This window comes from Ursus americanus, chromosome 9, assembly GCF_024610735.1.
Source record: "Ursus americanus isolate L20-20 chromosome 9, mUrsAme1.1.p, whole genome shotgun sequence".
NCBI lineage: Eukaryota > Metazoa > Chordata > Mammalia > Carnivora > Ursidae > Ursus > Ursus americanus.
In genome coordinates, this window is record NC_142135.1 from 42,410,001 (window position 1) to 42,434,525 (window position 24,525).

Sequence of the window (24,525 nt, forward strand, 5' to 3'; positions counted from 1 at the left end):
AACCTGTTTTACCTGGGTAAGTCACTAGATAGTTTTGACTGTGTCAGGGAGCTCACCCTGAGGTTAATTAGCTGCGTATTTCTGGTACCTTCCCTCTTCCTTGTGGACCGCAAAAGCCGCTCGTGGGTGGAGCTGGAATCTGATACCCTGTGGAGTTTTTAATCCCATTATGTTGGAGTATGAAGGGACTTTAAAAATAACGCAGTGCCACTCCCATGGTTGTCAGCGGGCACTGAGGCAGGACGGGGGAGGCGGCCCACAGAGGTCAGCGTCCTCACACCCGGGGCGACCCAGGCGCAGCGGGAGGCAGACCCCGGAGCCCGGTCCTGAGAATTGTGCCGGGACTCAGACTTCTGGCGTGCCCTCGATGACCTGGGTCTTGAGCGGGGTCGTGTGCCCCGCCAGTGTTGGAGAAGCGGATCGTCCCCGGGGTTGGCAGGCGCTCCGGGCCGCCCTCTCATCGCTGTCCTCCCCCCACAGGCCAACTTGCCGCTGCTGCAGCGCGAGCTCCTCCACTGCGCAAGGCTGGCCAAACAGAACCCTGCCCAGTACCTCGCCCAGCATGAACAGCTGCTTCTGGATGCCAGCACCACCTCACCTGTTGACTCCTCAGAGCTGCTTCTCGATGTGAACGAAAACGGGAAGAGGCGAACTCCAGACAGGTGAGAAGGAGGAGGACCCCGGACTCGCCGTGGCCGTGGCCGTGGCCTCCTGTCTGTGGTTCGCAGACCTGTTTCACGCCCCCGCGAACTGCTGGGCGAGCGACCCGTCTTGCCAAGGAGCGGTGAGCTCGCGCTGGCCTGCGATGTTACGGAGCGAGGGGTCTCTGGGCGGGTTCATTCTGGCGCCCTGAAATAGTAGGGTCAGAGGTGATGCATAATGCCCAGATGGGCTAAGTGCCACCGAGGGTTCTTAGACACACAGGCAAGGTGAAAATTCTCATTTATTGCATAATTCAACCCACATATTTTGCCCTTCCCGTGTGAGGAAATTTGCCCTTGCGAGTGTTCTCCGCACATGACGGTTTTGAACGCTGGCCTTTGTGTGTTGCTCAGGAAACAGTGCGGTAGCGGTTGAATTGGGGTTTAGAGGAGTGAAGAGAAAGCGTCTGGGAAGCTAGAGGAGCTGCGTGAAGATTAGCAATAAGTAAGAGAACTAGTAGATGGCATTTTTACAGTTTCTCAGGCGATACTCATTCCCTCAGGCACACTGCTCCCTCATTGAGAATTCTGAGAAATGTAAACCAAAGCCCCTTCTCCATTCAGCCCTACCAAGTAGTTGTTGAATAAGGCGTATGCGTGAAATTTCCCTTGTACCTATTAAAATAATTTTCTTGAGTACCTCATCCTCATTTACAAATATTTTCTAATATAGGAATAAGAAGTCTTATTAGCAGCATCTTGCGTCATAGTTGTAAAAATATGGAACCGTACTGAAACGAAACCGTGTTCAGAAACGTATTTGTCATCTGCTTTGTGTCCTTTCTCTACTTACCCACTTTCTGTCTGCATTTCATCAGGCGTGAGTGAAGCAGCCTTTGAGAGGTTAACATTCTGGCACAAGTATGTTCCAGATTCATAGGAGCTTCTGATCCTTGGAGCTACTCAGAGACATCTATCTGTGACCGACTTAGCTACCCTTAAATGTATTAGCTGCTTTGCAAATCAGAATGTTATTAAAAGCCAGCCAGTTTACATACAGTTATTACATAATCCTCCGTTAAGCAGTTTTTATGCTACAGTCTCTGGAATTCTTCTCCTCTTGACATAGGGCCTTGTGATAGTTTAAAATCCGAAAGCAAAAGGTTAAACATAGTTTACTTCTGACATGCTGTAGACCCACCTCCAGACATGACCTGCCAACAGTGCTGCTTTCTCGTTTTTGCAAGCCATTTTTCCTTAGTCATATTTAAGCATTTAGTGCTTTAGCTTTGGAAGGTGACTGCTTAATCCAGGTGTCTGAGTGGCGTGTCCACATGATACTGAAAACCAAGAAGCGGCCCAAGGATAGATGATTCACACGTGCCTTCCTGTCTGACGCTAACCCCTCCCCCCTGCAGCAAATCCGTACTGTGTGCACGTATGGGGATGTGGCAGCTCCATTTTTCAAGGATAATGTAAAAGAATTAGGGAGAGACTGGCTGGACAATTGGGAAGAAAACCTTTATTTGGGCAAAGGCTGGGGTACCAGGGGAATCTTTGGATAGCTGTGATAAAAAATATTCCTATAGGCAAAATTGGAAGTGTTCTAGAAACCCCAACTGCTAAGTAACAGACCAAACAGTTTCATGCCCTTCTCTCTATCCCAGCCATTTCCTCACTGATTTTCTTTCCCAGTGTTTTATATTTGGAGGTGTTGTGCCTGCAGGCTTTGCTTGGACGATGCTGAGGTGAGCCTTGAGCAGCGTGCTAACACTGATACGGAAACTTCCTGTAAATTCCACAGATAATCGGCATTTTGGTTTTGGTGATCCGTAGCTGCATGTGCATGCAAGTTTGCATTTGATCAGGTGGAACTTTCTTAAAAGAGCCTCCAGTCTCGTTCTCCCTTCAGGTTATTCATAGGCAGTTGCTGGAGTCCAGAATTCACACAGTTGCTCTTTGACTGGAACATTCTTTTTCAAGTGGAACCCTGAAGTGTGTGTTTTAATGGAAGGATGGCAAATGGATTTCCTTAGAGTTAGGAGGACGGGTAATGAGAATATGTTGTGTAAATACATTTGTATCTTGTGGGAATATGATCAGAGCCAAGAAAATATGGGTCTCTACAGTATTTCTTTGCATATATTTTCTGCATCTTGTTTGCATATGCATTTTCCTCTCCTCTGGTTATTTATCTGTATATTCAGATCTACTATATGAAATTTTATAGAGTATGGAGCTGTCTGACAGCAGAGCTTTTTTTGTTTTACTGAATGTTTTGTTGGTGCATATGGTCTGACATGGATGAGCGACCACGGTGAGATTTTGGAGTCTATTAAACTGGCTCATTAAAAAGATCAATCTGTTTCTGTAATAACACTGGGAACCATCAGTCACTAAAAGAGGGAAAAACTGACACCTGAGGAGAAAACACATTTTGGTAATTTGTTCATGACATGTCACGAACAAAAGAGCGCTCTATATTTTGTTTACAACTTTGGGGGCTTAAATTCTGTGACGATTGCAGATTTAATCTACTAAACAGTCATCATGTGTTTCAGGGATGGGTTGTGGCGTATTTAACTTTCTTCTCATCCTTAAATATGATTGCCACTGGTTATGTTTCTTCTTTTTTTAAACATTATTGTTATTTACAGAGAAATGAAGACTCTGAGGGAAATCTGAAATCTTTTTTTTTTTTCCTGTAAGAAACAGTGAAATTTATTCTACTTTCTTTTTAAAATATCTCCAGGGTGAGTTTCTGAACAACTATACTAAATTTGTAGGTCTGTGGTAGAATACTGTAGAACCCAATTTAGAAAAAGGCAATTTTCATTTTAAAATCATGCTATTTTTTCCTAAAATACTAAGGAAAGTAAATAGAAAATTCTGACTTCTACTCTTTGTTAGTATTTAAGAGTTCATTGGTTATAGTAGACCTTGATTCTGTCATTCTGTGTTGGGAGAAGCTGACAAAGGGGATAGGAACCTTCCTGGCGCTGATTAAATGAAGTGACCGCTTTCAAAGATAAGACCAGAAGCTAAGAGCGCTCTTTAAAACTTCTCGCCGCGGCAGTCATGAAGACACTCACACTTTCACATGGAGTGAGGAGGAAAGAGCAATTAGAGAAGGCTGCATTCTTTTGAGACTACAGAATGCATAAAAATTATTAAGGTGAAAACACTTGCGTTAATCATCATTGCTGTCTGTCTTTCCTCACAGCTTTGATCCTGCAGCTTTTTGTTATAATTCATCTTTAATATTATGTTTGCGTCTGTTAATGCTGATTTTCTGACTCAGAGAATCTTTCTTGCTTAAGAAATCAAACTGAATGATCTTTGGTTTGTATGGGTAACTCTGTTTCTACCTCCGCCCCTCACTATTTCAAAGGATCGATGTTAAATATTAATCCTCTTCTTATATATCATCATTTTAATATAATTATGCTTTAAATCGTTCTCTGCTTAACACATCTAGACTTTATTATGTAGGCCACGCCGTTGCATTAATATGGATTTCCTCCTCCCTCGATAATTAAATATTATTTTCTAAAAAGACTTGTTTGACCTTTAGGATTCTGTAGCTTGTCAGCTGGGAGGGACCTTATGGATCTCCCAGGCTGGAGGAAATGATGGCCCAAAGAACTTGCTTAAAGTCACGAAGCTTCTTAGGGGCAAAACCAGCATATTTATAGACCTGAAATCTTGCAGTTGCACAAAATATGTTTTAATGTGCAGTTTAAATAAGGGAACCTCAACTAGGAACTAGGGGTTTTTTCCCCCTTACTTTCCCTCATTTATTTTTGCTGCGTAATTGCTCACGTGGGTAATGCGATAGTATAATATTCTGGGGGTTTGTAAATCTTTTTAATGACAGAGGATCCACAGCCAGCCAGGTTTCCTGGCTTAATGAGTAAGGTAAAAAATGTTGAAGGTTGGAGGGTCAGAAGGCAGTCGTTTTGACACTGTGTTGGTTGAATATGTAAGATTTGTCATCACAGCACACACCAGCTGAACCTACTGGGCCCCTCTTTCCGTTTCTGTAAAATAAATGAGGCTTCAATATTTTTGTCTTTCTAAAAAGAAAAGGTAGGCACACTTTACAATGAACTGTAGGATTAATTGGCTATGCCAATCAGAATTAAATTTGTGTTGTCCACTGCATTCAGTTTTCTGTGACAAAATGTAAGGAATTTATGTTACATACTTGTGTTCCATCTTTTATGCAATCTTTCTTGCACAAAGTGAGTAATCATCCCTGTAGAAATGACTTTTTTTTTATAGTCAGATCAATTGTGAAGTCTTCTAGTGAAATATCATTATGTTGCATTTACACGATAAGAAGAGTTGGCTGGTTGTATGGGACATTTTGGTCTCTCCACACCAACTTCAGTGGGAACTTGGCAGTCTTATTTCTTGCTGCTCTCCTAGGGTCTAGCCCCCTGGTGAATACTCTTCATGCTTTAGTCTGTGTTCTGACCGATGGTTTCTGCTGTGTTTCATGTTCTTGTATGTCGTCATTCTATTCATGCTTTACAGGCTAACTCAGGCAGTATCTACTCTTTGAATGAAAGCTTCCCAAGCATAAATATTAAAAATAGTTACTATGTTACTGAGCACTTAAGATGTGCCAAGCCTCATGCTAAGTAACTGACATATTAATATATAGTAATCCCCCCCATCTGTGGGGCATACGTTCCAAGACCCCCAGTGGATGCCTGAAACCACAGATAGTACCAAACCCTATATGCTGTGTTTCTTCCTATGATAAAGTTTAATTTATAAATCAGGCATCATGTCATTAACCACAAAAATAAAATAGAACAGTTATAACAATGTTCTGCAATAAAAGTTATGTGAATGTGGTCTCTCTCAAAATATCTTTTTGTACGGTACTCACTCTTCTTGTGATGATGTGGGATGAAAAAATGCCTATGTGATGAGATGAAGTGACGTGAAAGACAGAGGCGTTGTGACGTCCCGTTAGGCTACCATTGGTGATAACGTTACAAGGAGGATCATCTGCTTCTGGAGTGTGGTTGACTGGGGAACTGGAACTGTGAAAAGCGAAACCGCAGACAAGGGGAGGCTACCATATATGTAGCAGTTTATTTTCTACCAGGCCTATTATACAGAGGCAGGCTGGATAATGTGTCTGAGGTCACATGGCTTCCAAGAGACGCACTGATGGGATTCTGACCTCACGTTCTCGGACTCTGACTCGAGCGTCCATGATCTTATAATTAGGATTCTTACACCACCAGCTGCTGAATGCTCCACCTTGAAAACGGCGTGATTTGATTAAGTTATTGGATACCAACTATGTGCTAGGCTCTTTACGTGGAGTTTTCGGATCGTCCTTAGTAGCTCCGAGACAGTTGTCCTCATTTTGTGGATGAAAACACTGAGACGCATAGCGGTTAAGCTTCTAAGTTCATGTGGCTGGCAGGTAGCAGGGCCAAAACTTGAAGCCAACTCCACAGCCCCTGCTCTCTTGAGTGCACATTGTGGAGTGAGCTTTACTCCTTCTAATGTCCCACTGTTGTACTGTTCTTATGCTACCTGCCAAATTCAGGTCCTGCATGAATGTATAGAAACCTTACATCTCTAAGTAAATTGCGTTTATGGTGGAGATTTCTTGGCAGCACCCTTCCAAAAAGAATTTAAGTCTAGTACTAAATGATAATCTTATGGGGAGGCTCTTGGGGGATCATGGATTGTGTCTTGGTCATCTTTGTATTCCTGGGAAAGCTTAGGATGGTGCATTACACATCCTGAGTGTCTGAACCAAAACAAAGCCAAACACCACACACACACACACACACACACACAAAACACAACATACACAACAATGCCAGCAATAGTATATGAACAAATAAAGTTAAGCATTTAATGCAATCATTTTCAGTAGTATACCAGATGTTCTCTCTCAAGAGTCTTGCTAGCTTGCTTTCTTGATTACTGTCTTGCTTTCTGTTGTTTTAAAAGATGCATCTCTGAAACACCCACAACAATGAAAATAGCCATGCGTAGCCCAGGAACAAAATGCCATGATTGATTCACTGACCAGAAAAAACTGGAGGGTTCCAATTGGAATTTATAGATAACTGATTAGAAAAAGAAAGCACGGTTGCAGATAGATAGTGGGAGCTGGGGAAATCGAGTACCTTGCAGTGGCCAGAAATTAGCAAAGGCATGGGGACATCCAGTCGCAAGTTGAGCAGGTCTTTAGGAGACATGGGAGGGAGGACTCAGATGGCTCTGTGAAGCTGTATATTGTAATTCCTGAAGGTCCAGGTGTTGTGGCTGTAAGTCTGCAGTCGCAAACACCCACCTGCATCTTACTCGCTCCTGAAGGTATGAGTGTCCTGCTCAGGAAGCTGACTCCTGGGTGCTGCTTTAGCCATGGAGGGATTGAAGGCATTCCTTTCCATGTGGCCCAGCAGTGATGGTCCTGTGTCAGTCAGCTCCCTGTTCTTCCCTGTCTACATATCCCACTTCCTCCAGGGAGATAGCAAAAACACTGAACCCCTCTGGGGTGTCATGAAGCATTAGGTTTGAATTTCATTTTAAAGAGGCAGGGTAATTTGTAATATATTTTATTTCAACACCAGTGGAAAGGTGGTATGTAAAATTTTTATCTAAACTTACCTGGTTCCTAACAATTCCTGAAGAGACCTTTTGCTGATCTGTGTTTTGAAAATATGATGTCAAGAATGATTTTACCCCCCTTTTGATTCAGTGTCCAGTTAGTCTGTGGGCCAGTTATTAATGTCTTTGGGCTTTTTAAAACCAAGAGCTATTACTTCCTGAGACGTAAATCTTGACTTCTAAAATACAAGAATAAATCCATGTGTCTTTATTGGGAGAGTATGCTGGTATCTTAGCCCTGGCTCTGGCTGGGACACTGGTCGAGTGGGGCAGTGGTGTGAACAGGCTGAGATAAGGTGTCCTGACTCGGCAGAGGGACTTGTGCCAGAGACGCTTAAGAGGCCCTTGGCAGGACTTGATTTGGAGAAGAAAGTTGCAGCATGACTTCGAAGTTTCTGCCTGGGTGACTAGGTAGAAGGTTGCAAAATTGACCGGGACAGGAAGTACCAGAGAAAGATGAGGTCAGTTTGGACATGTTCTGTTGAAATACCTGTGATAACTCAAAAAAGTGAGCACCTAAAGCAGGTATTTCTTTATAACAGGAATAAGATTAGAATTATTCAGTTTCTTCCTTGGCATCTTAAGGCATATTACGCTGTACCCATTTGCCTCTCCCTAGAACAATCTTGATAGTGCTATTTTCCCCACATTAAAAAAAAATTTTTTTAAATTTAAGTATATTCCAGTCATAGGGGATTGGTCCTTTCCTTCCATTTCTTGTCATGGATTTATAATAACTTCTTTCATTTTCCCTCATTTCCTTGAATGTTACCCTGTTTTATATAAATAGGGATTATCAGTGCACACTAGCTAGTCATGACTTTTGAAATATTTTATGTAGAGGAAAATGTTTAAAAACCCTGTGTTTTCTTTCTAAAATAGCTCATAGCCTCTGTTATTGAGGAACTAGGGGGGAAAACGGCCTGAGATGGGGTAAAATGTAAGTTAGGTTGTCTCTTAAGTTTTGTTGTGTTTGTTTTAATGTTTGTTATTTCCCATTCATCCCATTTTACTGGCCAGGAAACTGAAGCCAGAGGCTAACCTTCCCAAGGTCACACAGCTGATTCCCGAGTGGCCCTTTATTAATAGTGCCATCAGACTCTGGAGAAGTGACTGGAATCTAAATGTTGAAGTGGTTAGGTTATGTTCAGGGAAATTTCTCTTGGTAGGGAGAGAGAATATTCTCAGGCTGACTTCAAAAACAAACAAAAAAATGCCTTCCAGAAATCTCTGAGACATGACGGACTTCCCACTAGAATTTGAGTTATTTCGAGAGTATGCTGGTGTGGGACAATGAAAAGTGATGGGACAATTTGTTCATTTCGCCCAATACACTTTGAAAGGGCAACATAAAAAGAGCTAATTTGGAATTTGCTCAAGCCAATGAGGTGTAGATAGTTGTAAGCATTTCTAAGAAGAAGACAGACAAATAGCCATTAAGATGTTTTAGTTGCCTTTCTGGACATACATCCTTTGAATAGGGTTGGCCTTCTAACCAGACATGGGTGATTTGTGGAAGCACCGGGGAGACCTTTCATAGCTTTGTTTCTATGAGCCATGAATGTTTTAATGCTTTGCTGTTAAAATATAACTACCTTTGTGAGGTGATGAGTTTTATTGTTTCAGTAAGCTAGCAGAGTGATAGGACAGCAGGGTCCTGATAGAAATGATAGGACAGACTAAAGACCTAGCCCTACTTCGGGATATTACTGTCCTTGTTTTAGGGGGAGAAACCTGTATTTTCATAATAATGGGTCACGGAAGTAATAGCACTGGTCAGACAGCTGATCTGAGGGTGAAGGTAAATAACATTATCCAACCACTTTGAAAATTATAAGAAGTCTTCCAGTGCTGTGTGTTGCTGTTATTGAACAGAGAGAGGCAAAACTAGTAAGTCGAGGCGTTTGACATCTGGGTCAGAGATGTTTGCATATTTAGAAATGCAACAGGGGCTGCTAGAAGGTGTTTAGAGGATATTTTCTATTTTTGCACACGCACACAAACTCACACACGACCCCAGCTACAAATAATAAATTGTTCAAAACAAAGAACAGAGAAGTTCTCTGTTGGCTAAAGTGGTTGACTTTGACACAGTTTGGCCAGAGAAGCATTAGCCCTGTGTGTTTCGATCATAACCATGATGTCCTAACTATGCCATTTAGATATAAATATAGAATAATTGAATCGCAGAGTTTTCAAACTAGGAGGGACCTCAGAAATCATCTAGTCCAGTGGTTTTCAAACTTTCGAATTTTAGCAGCAGACTTTGTCCTTTAAAATGAAACCCTAGGTGGAACCCCAGCTTGTAAAACGGAGAAGAATAAGTGGGTTCCTCTGGCCCTTGAAGCCTTGATTGTTTGGGGGAAAAATGCTTCACTGCCTGCAGAATCCCGTAAAAACACCTCAGGGGGCACAGTCTGAAAACCACTGATCTAGTCCAACCCTTTCATTTTACAGATGAGCAAACTAAGGTCCAGAGAGGTTAAGTGGCTTGCCCAGGGTCACACAGCTAGTCGTGGAAGAGCCAGGACTAGATCTCAGGTCTCTTGATTCCCAGTCCAGTGCTCTTTCCACTACACCCCCCTGCCGGTAAGGTAGGTGCTGTGTTAGCATTATCTTCATAGCTACTAATAGTTTTCAGTATTTTCCAACTGATTTATGCTGGTGTTGTGCATTGAATGTTGAAGTGTTTTATTCAGAAATGTATAGGATAAAAAAAAACAGACTAGAATGTCAGATTTACTCTTAGATAAATTGATAGCTAGATTGTACCCTTTCACTTTTAAAAATTATTTTAAAGCAGTGCATTTAGGTAGTGCCTGAGATATGGGCATTTTTGTCTGATATCAATGATCAAGCTGTATGGAGTTCGTATGTATCAGCCACCTACTTTGATGGGAGCAGCATCGACTTCTGGCTGCTAGTCTCGCGGGGACTGCGATCCAGTGTTGGCCGGGCTCCTGTCGCTGGAACAATGCATCTTTCTTCAGTATGTAATGGGCATATATTCATTTCACATTGAAGTCTGCAGTTTCTCTTAGTTCTTGGTGTGCTTGGGCTTCTATCTCTATCTCCTCTGTCCTTCTCAATCTGGTATGTGAATTGTCACTGGGGCTCTACCCTAAAGGAACACACCGGATGGTTCATGGCAGAATCTTATTGCTGTAATCTCCACATCTCTGTCGTTGAGTTAGTTTCCATGCAGATGCCTCTGGTGTTATCAGACAGAGAGTATCCTAGACTCTATCTAGGAAACTAGGAAAAGTGTCTTAAAAGGCCTCTATGCTCTTGTTACCAACCTAAAGTCAAAAAGGCATGTAGAAATCTCCAGCTACTGTGACTTGGTAGAATTCTCGTGGAGAAATTTCCTGGGGAAAATAGTATCACTGGTCTAAGGATAGAGTGCTGGTCTTGTAGGGAGAGCTGAATACAAAGGAAACCATTAGCGTAGGAGCTATGATTTCAGTCAAAGTTGTGATGTGATTCGTTCCTCTTTTATTGAATATATTGAGTTAGTCTCTAAGAATAGAGATATATCCAGCCCCCAGATATTACTTTACCCCGATTTCTGTGTGAGAATCTATGAGCAGCAATTAGTTATCAGGGCCTCTTTTGCAGACCTTATTCCTTCTCAAAGCCAAGTTCAAAGCTCTGTGTATCGCATCATGAAGTGCAGTCAGGGTGTGCCCGTCCTGCCCAGAGACCCGGTGACAGGTCACACAAGCTCTCTGGGCAAGCGTCCTCCACTTTAAGGGGGCTCACTTCCAGGTAGGTCTTTATGGCTGCTGGTGAAGGCAGCGTCCCAGACGTTACATTGCTTTATTGTATTAGCCCTTTCCAGGAGAACTTTCTGTGCTGATGGAAATGTACCGTATCTGTGCAGTGCAATACCATAGCCACAGGTGGTGATGGTGAGTACCTGAGATGTGGCTACTGGTCGTGAAGAACTGAGTTGAAACTGAGTTTACATTTAAATTTAAGCAGCCTCATGGAGCTATTGTACCAGACAACAAAGCTCTTAGATGTTCTCTGACATGAAAGTCAGATGCCGGGTTAGATAAATGGAATAGGAATCCCTTCAGAATTCATCAAGAGACGGATGCTATACCACTTTGGTGAATCTTCACCAAAGACAGTTCAGTTTTAGGATAATTTGTTTGAAATCAAGTACTTATTTTTTTTTTAATAAATATGCTCGCTGTAACAGGGAGATTAAGTTTCCTCTTACTTATTACCTCACCACACATGTGAGCTACAACTGGAAAGGTATTTGCCAGTTTGGTGAGGATTGAACCCATTTTCTCATGTATGCAGTCTTGCGAAGACTTAGGCCTCCACATGGGTTTCAGTGAATTCCCATAGGTCTTCTGGGAAGCCGAGTTTAGAAAGTTTCTGTCCAATAAACAAATATTCTGTTTATATTGTAAGTTCCAATGTGAGTATCTGAACTATGCTGGCTTCTGAATAACATTGTGAAACTTTTTCTTTCCCCTTTAGAACCAAAGAAAATGGCTTTGACAGAGAGCCTTTGCACTCCGAACATCCAAGCAAGCGACCATGCACTATTAGCCCAGGCCAGCGGTACAGTCCAAATAACGGCTTATCCTACCAGCCCAATGGCCTGCCTCACCCTACCCCACCTCCACCTCAGCATTACCGTTTGGATGATATGGCCATTGCCCACCACTACAGGGACTCCTATCGACACCCCAGCCACAGGGACCTCAGGGACAGAAACAGACCTATGGGTAAGACTGAAGGATCTGTTCACTTCTTACGGGATTGGGTGCTTGAAGACTCACATCATCACTTCTCAACTGAACCTGAGGCTTGAAATCCGTGATAGGGGTAAAAATTCTCTTCTGTTTCTTTATATCGTCTCCTTTATGAGAACAGTTGGTTAGTGTGAGTATTTCTTTAACAGCTGTGCTTTCTCTCTCTTAATTACTTACGTCTTTATATGACAGCAGGCTAATTTTTTTTTTTTTTTGGAAAGGGGTCATCTAAATTAATATAAAGTTCTCAACAAATGCAAAGTGAATTTTTATGAGAATGAATGCATTCTTATTTTATGAATTTTTATACAGAGTGAATTTTTACATGAGAGATTTCATATGCAGCCTGTCTGCCACAAATATTTTTTTTAAATGTTAAAATATGTCTTTTCTTTCACTGTACTTTTATTTCGGATAGCCTTAGAGTTCAATTTGATTTTTCCAGTCTTCACGATACTCTGTATTTGAAAAATATGAGATTGCATGATGTCTCTGGCTTAAATCAACAGATGTTCTTTGAGGAATGGTGTGGTACTTTTTTCACCTGCAAGTGACAGTGATTAAATTTAGTATTGACAGTGTTGTGTCATAGATCAAAGTATCAAAGAAAGAATGAGTTTAGGTAAACATGTGATCTGTTTGCCTGTGTTTGTTCCTTCTTTACATAAAACTATTGAAGTGAAGCATTTAGGAGACATTGCCTTCTAAAGAACAAATGTCTGCCATGCAAAGTAAGAGGGGAAGTGAACAAGATTTGATACCCTGAGATCAGGGATTGAGGGGATAGCATCAGAGCCCTGTGCCCGGGCTCTTTTAATTCTTGATTTTGGTGAATCAAACTATTCATTAATTGAGAGCAACCGTCAATCCTTTCTTCTTTTTCCATCTTCTATGTCCACACCACCTACCAGCAGGACTTCTTTAGTCAGCTAATTGCTGACAAACTTTCCTGCGGGTAGAGTTGGTGGGCAGGGTAGTGGAAATAGCAGGGGATGAGGTCTAAGTGGAAAACTGGAACACGGGGCCAAGAACATAGAACCCTGGGAACTGCGGTCAGCCACTTCTCCGCTGCTTGAATAGCAGGCACAGTGTTTTGAGACAGAGACAGAGATAGCATGATGAGCAGAAGTTTACATAAGCTTTCCCACTAGGTTGCTAGCAAACAGGGCTGCCATATTTGGATCATTTTGTCTTTTCTGCGTTTAACCCGCCGAATGTTCAGAAAGTAGAAAAGGAGGTTCAGGGGGAGGGGAGGGGCGGTTATTCAGGCCTTGGTTGTGAGACAGTCAAAAGTAGTTCTGCTTCCCCACAGCAGTCATTGCTACATTTCTATAGTGTGTCAGACAAATGGCTAAGCATATAATTTGTGCTTTCTTAATAGCCCACCTGTCTAATGTTCTCAGGTACTATTTCTGATGAGCTCTCAAAAGTGGTTATGTCACTTCTCAGCCTAGATCAATATTTTGACTCCCCATATCAAACGTGGTAACAGCCTTGTTATAAGTAAAGACCTTGCCATTTATTTATGACTTTAGGCCCCAAAACCATAATTGCTTATTTTCAAATAGAAGTGGACTCACCAGGTCATTGTAAGACCGATTCAAGATATCCTGCTCTTGTAGGTGCTAGGAAATGGCCTCTTTGTTAGGCAGCAAATGCTATTTTATAAAATATTAGTTCCAATGCACTATAAAGTAATCAGCAAGGAAGTAATTAGGCTTATGTGCAATGATTATGTTTTCATCTGGTAATGTAAAATTTCCCTTTATGAATTATATCTATACCCACTGGTTTTATGTGATTTTTGTTCAGACCACTTTCCTTACCTTTTAATTATATTAGCTTATAAAACTAATAGTGCTAATCTCTATAAATATGTGCAACTATTTAACCATCCCTAAAGTCTGGCACAGTTTAGTGCGTGTTAATGTAAAATAAAATCTTGATGTATGAGTAACAAATGGTGGTGTTACATCAGGCTGCCATTTTGAGAATATAAAAATTGTCATAAAGGTATACTTAGTCTAGTATGACTTACAAATGCCTATTATGTAGAGACATACACTCACTAGAATCTTTTAATAAAATACCTTTACAAACAGCAGTAGTTTATAAGTAAACTTAAAAGTTTTAGTCTAGTTAGCTAAAATCTTCTAAACTTTAAGAACCAGGATTCAACATTATTGTCAAATTGCCCACAAATGGAAATGTGCTCTTTAATGATTATGAGCTCTTTTCCCCTCATATATCCTTTTGGTATTATGAATATAAATGAAAATTGTGTGGTGGTGAATATTTAAGGATCTGAAATAGAGAAATTAATACATGTAAAATTTTGAGTTGACTTCATTTTTCCTTTTTAAAGATTCGATTCTAACAGATGATCTTCAGAGTTCCAGAAGCAGCAAATGATATATTTTCTTACCAAGTACCTGGGCTCAAACATGTTTCTAATGTATGTTTTTTTTTGTTTGTTTTTGTTTTTTTTAATGAGATGAAGCTTAGCAGTACTCCACAAATGTTGAAATCTCATTAGCCACAGACCTCTTATGGCTCATTAATATTACTCCAGGTGTTAGAGCTTGTATCATCATCAACTTAGATCCACTGAATTTTTGAAACTTTTTTAAAAAGTTTTTATTTATTTATTTATTTAGAGACAGCATGGGGGGGGGAGGGGCAGAGGGAGAGATGAGAATCCCAAACAGACTCCGCACTGAATGTGGAGCTTGATGCAGGGCTCAATCCCATGACCCTGAGATCATGACCTGAGCTGAAATCAAGAGTCAGATGCTCAACTGACTTAGCCACACGGGCACTCCTGAAACTTTTGAGACCTCTGGAGTTCTTGGTCCTTAAAAGCAAATAATAAGATGCCTCCATTGTGAAAGTCGATGCCATATTTATATCTTCATCTTTCTCTGGTTGTTTTCTGTGATGACTCATTTCAGCAGTAGTGTTTTTATTTCCTAAAACACAAGCAACAAATAAGTCAACAAAAATTACATATTTGCAAACATTTCAACTTGAAATAGTCACAACAAACAGTAATAACTAAATATTCTTTTCCCCCAGTGTCTTTTCTGTTATGCAAATTATTAACACTTTTGCAATTTTACTTTTTTACCAATAGGTGGCATTGACAATTTTAACTTTAAAAATATACCTCTGAACGTGTTCTAATTAGACAAGAATGATACGAAGTGATTTATATTTAGCTTTTTATTTAATCTGAAAAAGTGCTGTCATGTGTTTGCATGCCTCCATCAGCTATAAATTAAATCACGTTTCATGGTTGGCTAAAAAGAGTCATGTGACTCATCATCTTTATTTCTCTATATCAGGTAAAAGAGGGGACTTCTAACCGCTCTGATTTCATAGAAAGTGAAATGCAGTATCTCCTAAGTCTCGTTGTCCTCTAACTCCCACATGGTGCCCTCTTGAGAAGGAGCCTACGTAGGTGCCTAGAAGCACAAACCATGCCAGGCTTAATTTGCTATTCAGAGTAACTGTGTGAGAAATACTAACCAAAAAGGGGTTTTAATCATTTAAAGTCCAATACCTTTCTTTTGTAGTAGAAACTAAGGTGTTTCCTCCATAATGAGTTTGTAAGACGAGCAGCACATTTCCGGATATCTCTGCTCACAGCCTTCCACCCCGTCCGCTCAGTGACATGCATTTGTTTTCTGTGTTATGGGCATCCTACCTAATTGCTCATGTCCATTGCTGTTGTTGCTCACTTGGTAAGCATTTCCATGTTACCTTTTTGTGTCGTACCTTAACTGTGATGCTAAAGAGAATTAATACTTAACGCTATAGATTACAAATTGGGATTTTCGGTTTCTTGGCTTGGATTTAAGATATTTGTCCAAAGTTGGGGCGCCTGGGTGGCGCAGTCAGTTAAGCAGCCAACTCTTGATTTCGGCTCAGTTCATGATCTCACAGTTGTGAGATCCAGCCCTGGGTCAGACTCCGTGCTCAGCAGGGAGTCTGCTTGAGATTCTCTTTCTCCCTCTCCCTCTGCACCTCCCCCCACTTGTGCGCACACACACGTGCCCCCCCAAAATAAATAAAATCTAAAAAAAGAAAGAGATTTGTCCAAAATTATATCTGCTATGTTGCATTTTTTTCCCCTAAATGATGTCCCATTTATTTCTTTAAAATTTTTTTTTTGGTAAATCAGATGAGCATATATTGCTTTCATATTTTGCAAGCCCTCTCTTCATGGTCTGATTTCATCATGGAGGTATATACAACAGGATTGTGTTCATTTGCTTATGCTGAAATGTGGAAAAATTTTACCGTGCTCGTTTTAGAAAAGCATATCCATGCCCATGTAAAGTGATTTATGCTGTCTTTATTTTTAATGCTAGAAAGCCACAGTTTGAAACCACTTAATGTCTCCTTGTGGTTTCTTGTATTTATTAAGAGTTAGTATATATTTGTATTTTCAATTTGGGAACATTATATGGATAACTGACTCAGTGCTTGGTGTCACCTTACTCCCCCTTTCTTCCTACATAAAAGAAAGGGTTCCGGCCATATGACCTCTAACATTCTTCCTAGTTTTAACATTTTATCATTCTATTGAAGAGCCCATTAGGTAATTGTGAATGTATGACTTAGTCTCCATTCAAGATCGAATGCATTTTCACATCATTTAGTTTAGTCTTTGCTAAGTGCCTGTGCATGTATGGATTATGTCCTGAATGCTATAGGGTGATTCAGCCTTCTTCTCTACGTTTGTAGGGTTGCATGGCACGCGTCAAGAAGAAATGATTGATCACAGACTAACAGACAGAGAATGGGCAGAGGAATGGAAACATCTTGACCATGTAAGATGTCGGTAATCATTTAGGTTAAAAATACGTTTCAAAAACAACTGGAGAGGGTTAGATAATAAGAGAAATGCTGGGGATGCTTTGAGGGTATTATGTTTTGTGCTATCCTTGAAGAAACTAATGAATGGGAATATTTGCAAAAAAATACAGGATTTGATTTCTACATTGATATCAAAGCCACTAACATACGAAAAATGTGAGGTCATGGAAAGGAGCCCTCAAAGCCAGATCTGTGGGTTCCTGTTTTATTGCAAACGGGTCATTTGGTTTATACAGTAATGGGATTAGTATTGGGAACTTGGCTGTGTGCCTTCAGCTGAAATCTCTGTGGGTGAGTCACGCCTCCCACGTTTTACTCTCATTCCCATTGAGTTTACTCATCTGTCGGGTCTCCGTTTCAAACCTGACCTTTGAAAATAGTAGATGGAAGGAAGCCCTCCGGAATAAAATCGTGTCCTTCGTCGTCCCGCAGTAGTCCGTTTCGCTGCCTGCCAGAGTGGTTCGGTTGTGGTGATGGCTGTGTTCTCCCCCCGTGCCCGTCCCTCACACAGCTGTTGAACTGCATCATGGACATGGTGGAGAAGACGCGGCGGTCCCTCACGGTGCTGCGGCGGTGTCAGGAGGCGGACCGCGAGGAGCTGAATTACTGGATCCGGCGCTACAGCGATGCCGAGGACTTGAAGAAAGGTGGCGGTGGTGGCGGCGGCCACTCTCGGCAGCAGAGCCCCGTCAACCCGGACCCGGTCGCGCTAGGTAGCTTTCCTTTGGGTGGACACGCTGAACAGATTGTTCTCACGCTTAGTGCCAAGTTCACGTTCAATGGGGCTTTGCAAAAATAAAGGGTCTGCAGGGCCTCTTAGAGCGATAAACCCTAGACATCCCCAGTAGCGTTCGTGTCTCCGTGAGGAAGCCAGCGGATTGGCCCACACAGAGGCGGGCGCAAAACGTAAGCTCCTCTTTCCAGGGTAATGCTGGGCTCGGGGTGGAGCTTCAAGGCCGGGCCAGGGTTTCACCTGCATCACCGAGATGCGTGGCCCTGCACAGCATGGCACTTTGCACCCTGCCCCCAGCGTGCTAGAGCAAAATCTCAGGGAGCCGCGAGCCTCGGTGGCTGCAGCAAGCTCTCCAGGGAGTTCTGCGACTGTGCACGGTGTTGGACGTGTGTTGTCTGATTTTTAATTGAAGACACAGTCTCTAAGACAGCCTTGTTTTCCAGCTGTATCTTTTATTTTCATAAAACACTTAACCAGGAAGAGGGACCTAACGGTTATATAGTCCGCCTGGGGGCACTTGAAATTAGTGATGAAGGTAGCACTGACTTCTGGTGACTTGACCTTAGCTTAGATTGCGTAAAACCTTCATTTATTTATTTATTTTTTTCAAATTTTTATTTAAATTCTAGTTAGTTAACATATAGTGTAATACGGGGTTTAGGACTGTGTAAAGCCCTTATTAATTCTAGCTATGTATACACTGCTGTTGATATAGTCATGCTTTAGAAACTGAATGCTTAATATGTAGGCGTATCCTATATTGATACATGGAGATTGTCAAGGTTATAAATAGAATATCACAAATATGGGGAAAGAGATCCTGAACCTGGGAGAATTTTTGAGTCGCCTATGAACTTTTGCTGCAATTAATAACAAGATGTCACCATTTACACTGCTGGCTACTACCTGTGGGGGCCATCTGAGTCAATGTGGTGGAGATGGGTTTGTGTTGATCCCTGTTCTCTCATCTCGTGTTCATATTTGTTTAGCCATACACCTGTCAGCTCACTCAGGGCGCAGTCCATGCCGCAAACAAAACTAATTACACATGCGCAGATTAAACTCCTGACTTTGGCCTCATTATCACCCCTGGCTGATTATCCGAAGTTGTTCTGTTCAGGACAAATAAAGGGGGTATTTGTAACCATCCAGTGTAGGCAAAAATTGAAAGCCTTAAACTAAATAAAATTTTGGCAGTTGAACCTGCTTTATTGAACTGATTCGTTGAGTCAATACTTACTTACTGAACGTTGCCTATGGGCCAGGCATTGTGTTAGACAATGTAATAAAGGAATAAAATTCTTCCTTCCTTCCCTCGAGGAACTTTTGGTCTATTGGAGAAGATAGGCAGGGCCACAGTTAGTGGCCTGGCACCAGACAGCCCCTGAACTGACAGGATTAGTATGATCTGCTATCTACTGTCAAAGATAAAGTTCAGAAACTCATGGGACTTCATGCCTACGTGAGTTATTTTCAGCACACACACTATAGGACACCTTATATCATCACCACTGTTGCATACACATTCTGGTGATGCAAATGTATATTGTTCTCCAGGATGATGGATTTAGTTTCCCTTTTCCTAAAAGAATAAAGTTGGTTTTAAAAACTTCGTAGGAGTACCCAAATTACATTATTTCCGATGATGCATAATGAATTCATAGTTTTGGTCATATGAGGTTGCTTTTGGCTTTAAGCTTTTGTAGATTGTATTATTCAAAGACTACAAGCATTTCCTTTCTTTGTTTGGACTCTTTTTTAACAAACAGTCATGTTCCGTAGGGCCGCAGAACCCTAGACTGCCTTTTAAGAAACCGTCCCAACTTGAGAGGCAACTTGTCAAGAGCCACACAGTGCGCGAGTTTCAGCATCCCGCATGTCCTTTCATTGTGTGCCCTTTCCTAGCCTTGAAGCCTGTGAGTTTTGTTTTGTGGGACTGGGCTGTGGCGCTAAGACAGCGGTGGTTTGTAATCATGGACCACACTGATTCGCATTAAGTGTTTTCGAAGGTTCTCTCCTAGGTTTTGGAGTTGAATGTATTGATGTGTGTAAAGAAAGGATCAGAGATTACTGGCTGATGAGTCTCATTTCTGCCTCCAGAAAGTGTGTCGTGGGGTGTGTGTGTGTGTGTGTGTGTGTGTAGATAAGAACTACAGCTACGTCTGTATCTTTATGTACGCGTAGATCTCTGTATCCTGCAGTTACATTACCCGTGTTTCTTTTAGCTCAATCCTCTCAATTCTGCAGCTGCTACAGAGGTCAAATGAGACCTGCAGGACTTCAGAATAATATTATAGGAAATATCTTTAGTTCAAAATATTTCCTTGGTTACCTCCCTAGCTTGGAAACACTGGCAGTGTTTAGTCACACACACACTCTGAGCATTTTTAAATTGCATTTGGGGACTGGACAGAGGAGAACGTAACCTCCATGACCACTCTGTTGCACTCGTTAAACTTACTCCCATTTTTACTTTTGAAATATATCCATAATGTTAAGTCAGTGTGAGGGATTAGTAAGAGAACATGACTAATCTATTACTAATTGAATTTTGGGGAGTCTTCCCTAGATATTAAATAAAGGCTATTTTGAATAGCCTCTTGAACAATTTTAAAATTGAGAGCACACTGAGCCCATAATGTTGTTTTGACTCAAAGACAGTTTGGTATCTTGAAGGACTCTTCAAAATATTAGATTTTTTCCTTGCGATCATAGATTTGTATTATTTTTATTGTTAATTACTCACTTTCCAGGAAAAACTCCAAACATTCAAGCACTAAAATTAGAAAGCTAATTTTTAAAACAATTGTCTCTATTTTCAAAGTATGACTTATTCTTTGTACATTTAAGTTTCGTTACATTGTGCATTTCACCCAAGAGCAAGCTAATACCATCAGAATGGGCACATAGGATCACTGCTTTTGTAGAACTGCTTTTGTATGTATAGGGTGGGTGTTGATCTGGGTCCCCGTGAGGCTGCTTTTCTCCTCCTTTTTCTCCATTCCCCTTTTCCCTCAGTATGCTGTTCGTATCACTCTCTTGGCTCTTTACATTTTATTTCCTTCAAATTACTTTCTTTTTACTGGCTGTGTACTATTCTGGAATCTTCCTATAGTTCATCTTATATTTGTGCATTTCCCCTCAGTATTTCTCAAGAAGTTCTTTATACCATTAGAGTTAAAAGAAGCATCCAATGATGGACTAATGTCAGAGACTGAGGCATAAATCTCTGAAATTGGAATGCATTTTTTCCCTTTTTTTTCAATAAAAAATTGGATATTGTGATGAGAGTGTATGAAATTTTGAAAATACATTCGTGTATGTTTTGGTAAGAGTTTAACTCTTGCCAAAAAGAGAAATGTCAGAAAGAGGCTTTTGTTTGTTTTACATGGAATGAAAAGTCAAAGCTCAGGAATTCTAAGTTTGGCAAATTAATACCACCCCTGCCTGAAGTAGATTGGTAGAGAAATTGGTATTTTAAAATTCCACTGGCCAGCAAGCATTATGATTATCATGTAATTGAATTATAGAATTTCTCATGACTGTCTAAAACCTCAGGAAATCTAGCATGAAGCTTAAAAGCATAGATTGTCTGGGTTCGAACCCCTAGTTCCTCTTCTTCCTAGGTTTCTCACCTTTGGCAAGTAATTCTCTGTGCCTCAGTTTCCTTGTCTATAAAATGGGAATGGTAGTAATACATACTTTATAGGTGTTTCTGTATTAAATGAGTTAATAGGCATAAATCATGTGGGACAGTGCCTGACCCACAGTAGATGTATTAAAAGTAATATATTATTATTATTTCTAATACGTAATCTCAAAAAGAACTTTAAAAGGACAGGGGTACGTGAAATCAACTTGCTTCGCATCCAAGATTATAAAATTAGAGTAGATTCTTAAGTATTTTTTTCATTCTGAAAAAACTTCAAAAACAGTAATTTTGGTGTGGCTACTTTCACAGGCAGAAAGACTAGAAAAGGGGAATTCTGTCTCAAGCACAGTAAATCTGTTGTACCTTTGGGACCCTAATTCATAACACAAGGCTATGGAAAAATAGTTTGCTCCCAAGCAAAGAAATATATCCTGTCTTACGATCAGATTATAAAAAGCACAAACACGTAATTCAGAGTATATCTGCATATAAAAGTTTAGAGTTTTATATACTTGTATTGATTCCTTCAAATCACATCATGAAATTCATTTCAAGATCATTAGCTGAGTTCCTAAGTATAGTGCCCACTGTATTTAAGTATGTTGGGTTTAAAAAGATGGGAGTCATAGTTAAATATACCCATCTTTTAAAAACAAGAAGAGATGATTGCCTCCTAGAGCACTAAGTATTTTTATTGTTAAAAAACAGAAATCCTGGGGTGCCTGGGTAGCACAGTCGTTAAGCGTCTGCCTTTGGCTCAGGGCGTGATCCTGGCGTTCCGGGATCGAGTCCCACATTGGGCTCCTCCGCTGGGAGCCTGCTTCTTCCTCTCCCACTCCCCTGCTGTGTTCCCTCTCTCGCTGGCTGTCTCTCTGTCACATAAATAAATAAAATCTTAAAAAAAAAAAAAAAAAAAAACAGAAATTCTAACTCGGTTCTGGCCTCTAGGTTTGGTTTGGGCTTCTGCAACATAATATTGGAGTTTCTGAGTTAATTATCTTTAAAAATAATAACTAGCATTTGTAAAGATGAACTCACTTAACCCGTCTTTCTTGTGGTGGTTTTTGTGATAGATATTCTCCTGAGCTCAGCCTCATTCTGCTCACTACAGGACGAAGGCCATACCTAGGAGCTGCCAAGCTCTGAGCCTTGCTGTCCTGGGTCAAATGAGTCCCATTGGTTCCCCAAAGGCTATCAGCTCATCCCTTCATATATATGATGGCAGCCCTTGTTGTTTCTAGTATCCAGTGGTCTCCATTCTGTCGTAAGTGTAGTGCATCTTCCATCTCCTACATCATAGATTGCTTTTTCTGTTCTACATTTCTTACAATAACTCCTGCACCTTGATGCAGTCCCTCTCTTCATAGATGTGTTCTCTTCTGGAGGCTCCTTCTCTTCTCCTCTCACCCCCAAACATTTGTGTCCCAAAGCAAGCCAAACTTAGTTTAGCACTTTTCTATAATTTTGCAATCTTCCGGTAATTATGTATGTATATGTTTCCCATTTTAAACCATCTCCTGTAGGCTCTTCTGTCATTGTTTCTGTGACTGTATTTTAATACACCTATCCATTTTATAGCAACTGATATTTTATAGGTGGTCAAGATTTAATGGTTAAAAATTCGCTTCTTTAAAATCTGGGCCTTAAAAACATAAGGTATTTTGCATAGGTTTGTCTAGAGCAGTCTAAATCAAGAAAGTCCTGGGAGGGAAGTTGTCTCTTGTAATCTTGAGCAACTTCATGATTTTTTTGTTTTTTTAGACTCAATATTGCCTATATAGACATTGTTATTGCTGCTTCTTCAACAGAGGAGAAGATAGTACGTTTATTAGTCATTTGGTTTCCGTAGCGACTGTAGTATTCATCAGTGTATCAAAAATAGATTCTGAGGAGTACATTCATTTGGTTGGGAGACCTGATGTTTAGTTAGGGCACTAACTTAGAACTAGAGAGGATATTATAAAATATGTGTGGATATATGTATATACGTATAAATGTGTACATAAATTTATACACATTTACATATAGATGTAAATCTGTGTATTTTATAAAAATAAATTATTTGCCTTTAGATTCTTCTCTTATTTTGAAGATAAATTCTTTTAGAAAGTAGGGTGAGATTAAGAAAACTTTTACTTGATTGGTTTTGGTGTTTCTGTCAGGTTTCAAGGTCAGGTGCAGTTTGAGTCTACATGTCACTGAGAGTTGTAGGGACGTATAGCCAACTTGAAATATTGCATAACTTTCCAGTGTGGTATATGGACCCTCCCAATCTCTACTGTACAGTACCTCGTAAGGTGGGTGCCTGATTAAGCCTTATACATTATCTTTGAGTAAATTTGGGGACTATAAACATTTATGAGTTTTAAATAACATTTATACAAGTATCATGTAAGAAATTTGAGGACTTCCCAACAAGGACTAAGACAGAGAATTACTAACTATGGAAATAACTTCTATCCCCAAGTGACATATACTCAGGGAATAAAAAATTACTGTTGTATATTGCTTAATCCAGATCTCTTGATTTTTTTTGTTTTTCTTTTTCTCTGTTCTTTTCTTTTTCTTTCTTTTTTTAAAAAGCTTTGTGCTGTGTGGATTTAAGTGCTGGGAGAAAAAGGTGCTTTTTCTACCTTAATTATTGATGAGGAAATAAGTATCCATTCTTACTGGACAGCCTACTAAATAATAACAGTGATAACAGTAATGAGGGTAATAGCATCTAATATCTAATGAGATTTTGGGATGTGCCTTGCTGGTATGTAATAGGAAATACCTCTTTCAGTCTCTACAGCAGTGCACTCAAATGTTGTACCAGTGTCCCCACTTTACAGATGTGGTGACTGAGACGTGGAGAAACTCAGTTGCTGGATGTCACCTGACTAGTAGGTGGCAAAGCCAAGATTCAACCTCCCTGGGTTCTAGAATGAACTCTCTCCTGCCTATGCTCTCTAGGGTGGTAATTAGTTTCTTTCGTGCATGGCCTTTGGATAACTTAGCCTTTCCCATTCCCTGTAATAACGATTGGACATTTATAAATAATTTTTACCAAGCTGTTGATCTTTTCTTAATCCAATAAATGGAAAAAACTTTTTTCTTTTTTTTTGCTACTTTGGAGAAGGCATGATTTTTCTTTTTATCTTCAGACTTTACATATATATTCTTTTAAGCCAAAATCTATTCCTAAAAAAA

The 24,525-nt window shown here is 40.5% G+C and overlaps 1 protein-coding gene across 3 annotated transcripts in view; it reads left to right on the top strand.

The window, feature by feature from the left end:
• RUNX1T1 (RUNX1 partner transcriptional co-repressor 1) overlaps positions 1-24,525 on the top strand; it is a 135,558-nt gene that overhangs the window by 89,135 nt on the left and 21,898 nt on the right. For all 3 annotated transcript variants that reach the window (XM_045805983.2, XM_045805984.2, XM_045805985.2), the window contains 4 exons: positions 481-662; positions 11,790-12,040; positions 16,817-16,902; positions 17,460-17,661. In XM_045805983.2, the coding sequence (XP_045661939.1) occupies positions 481-662; positions 11,790-12,040; positions 16,817-16,902; positions 17,460-17,661 (721 nt within the window). The remainder of the gene's footprint in view (positions 1-480; positions 663-11,789; positions 12,041-16,816; positions 16,903-17,459; positions 17,662-24,525) is intronic.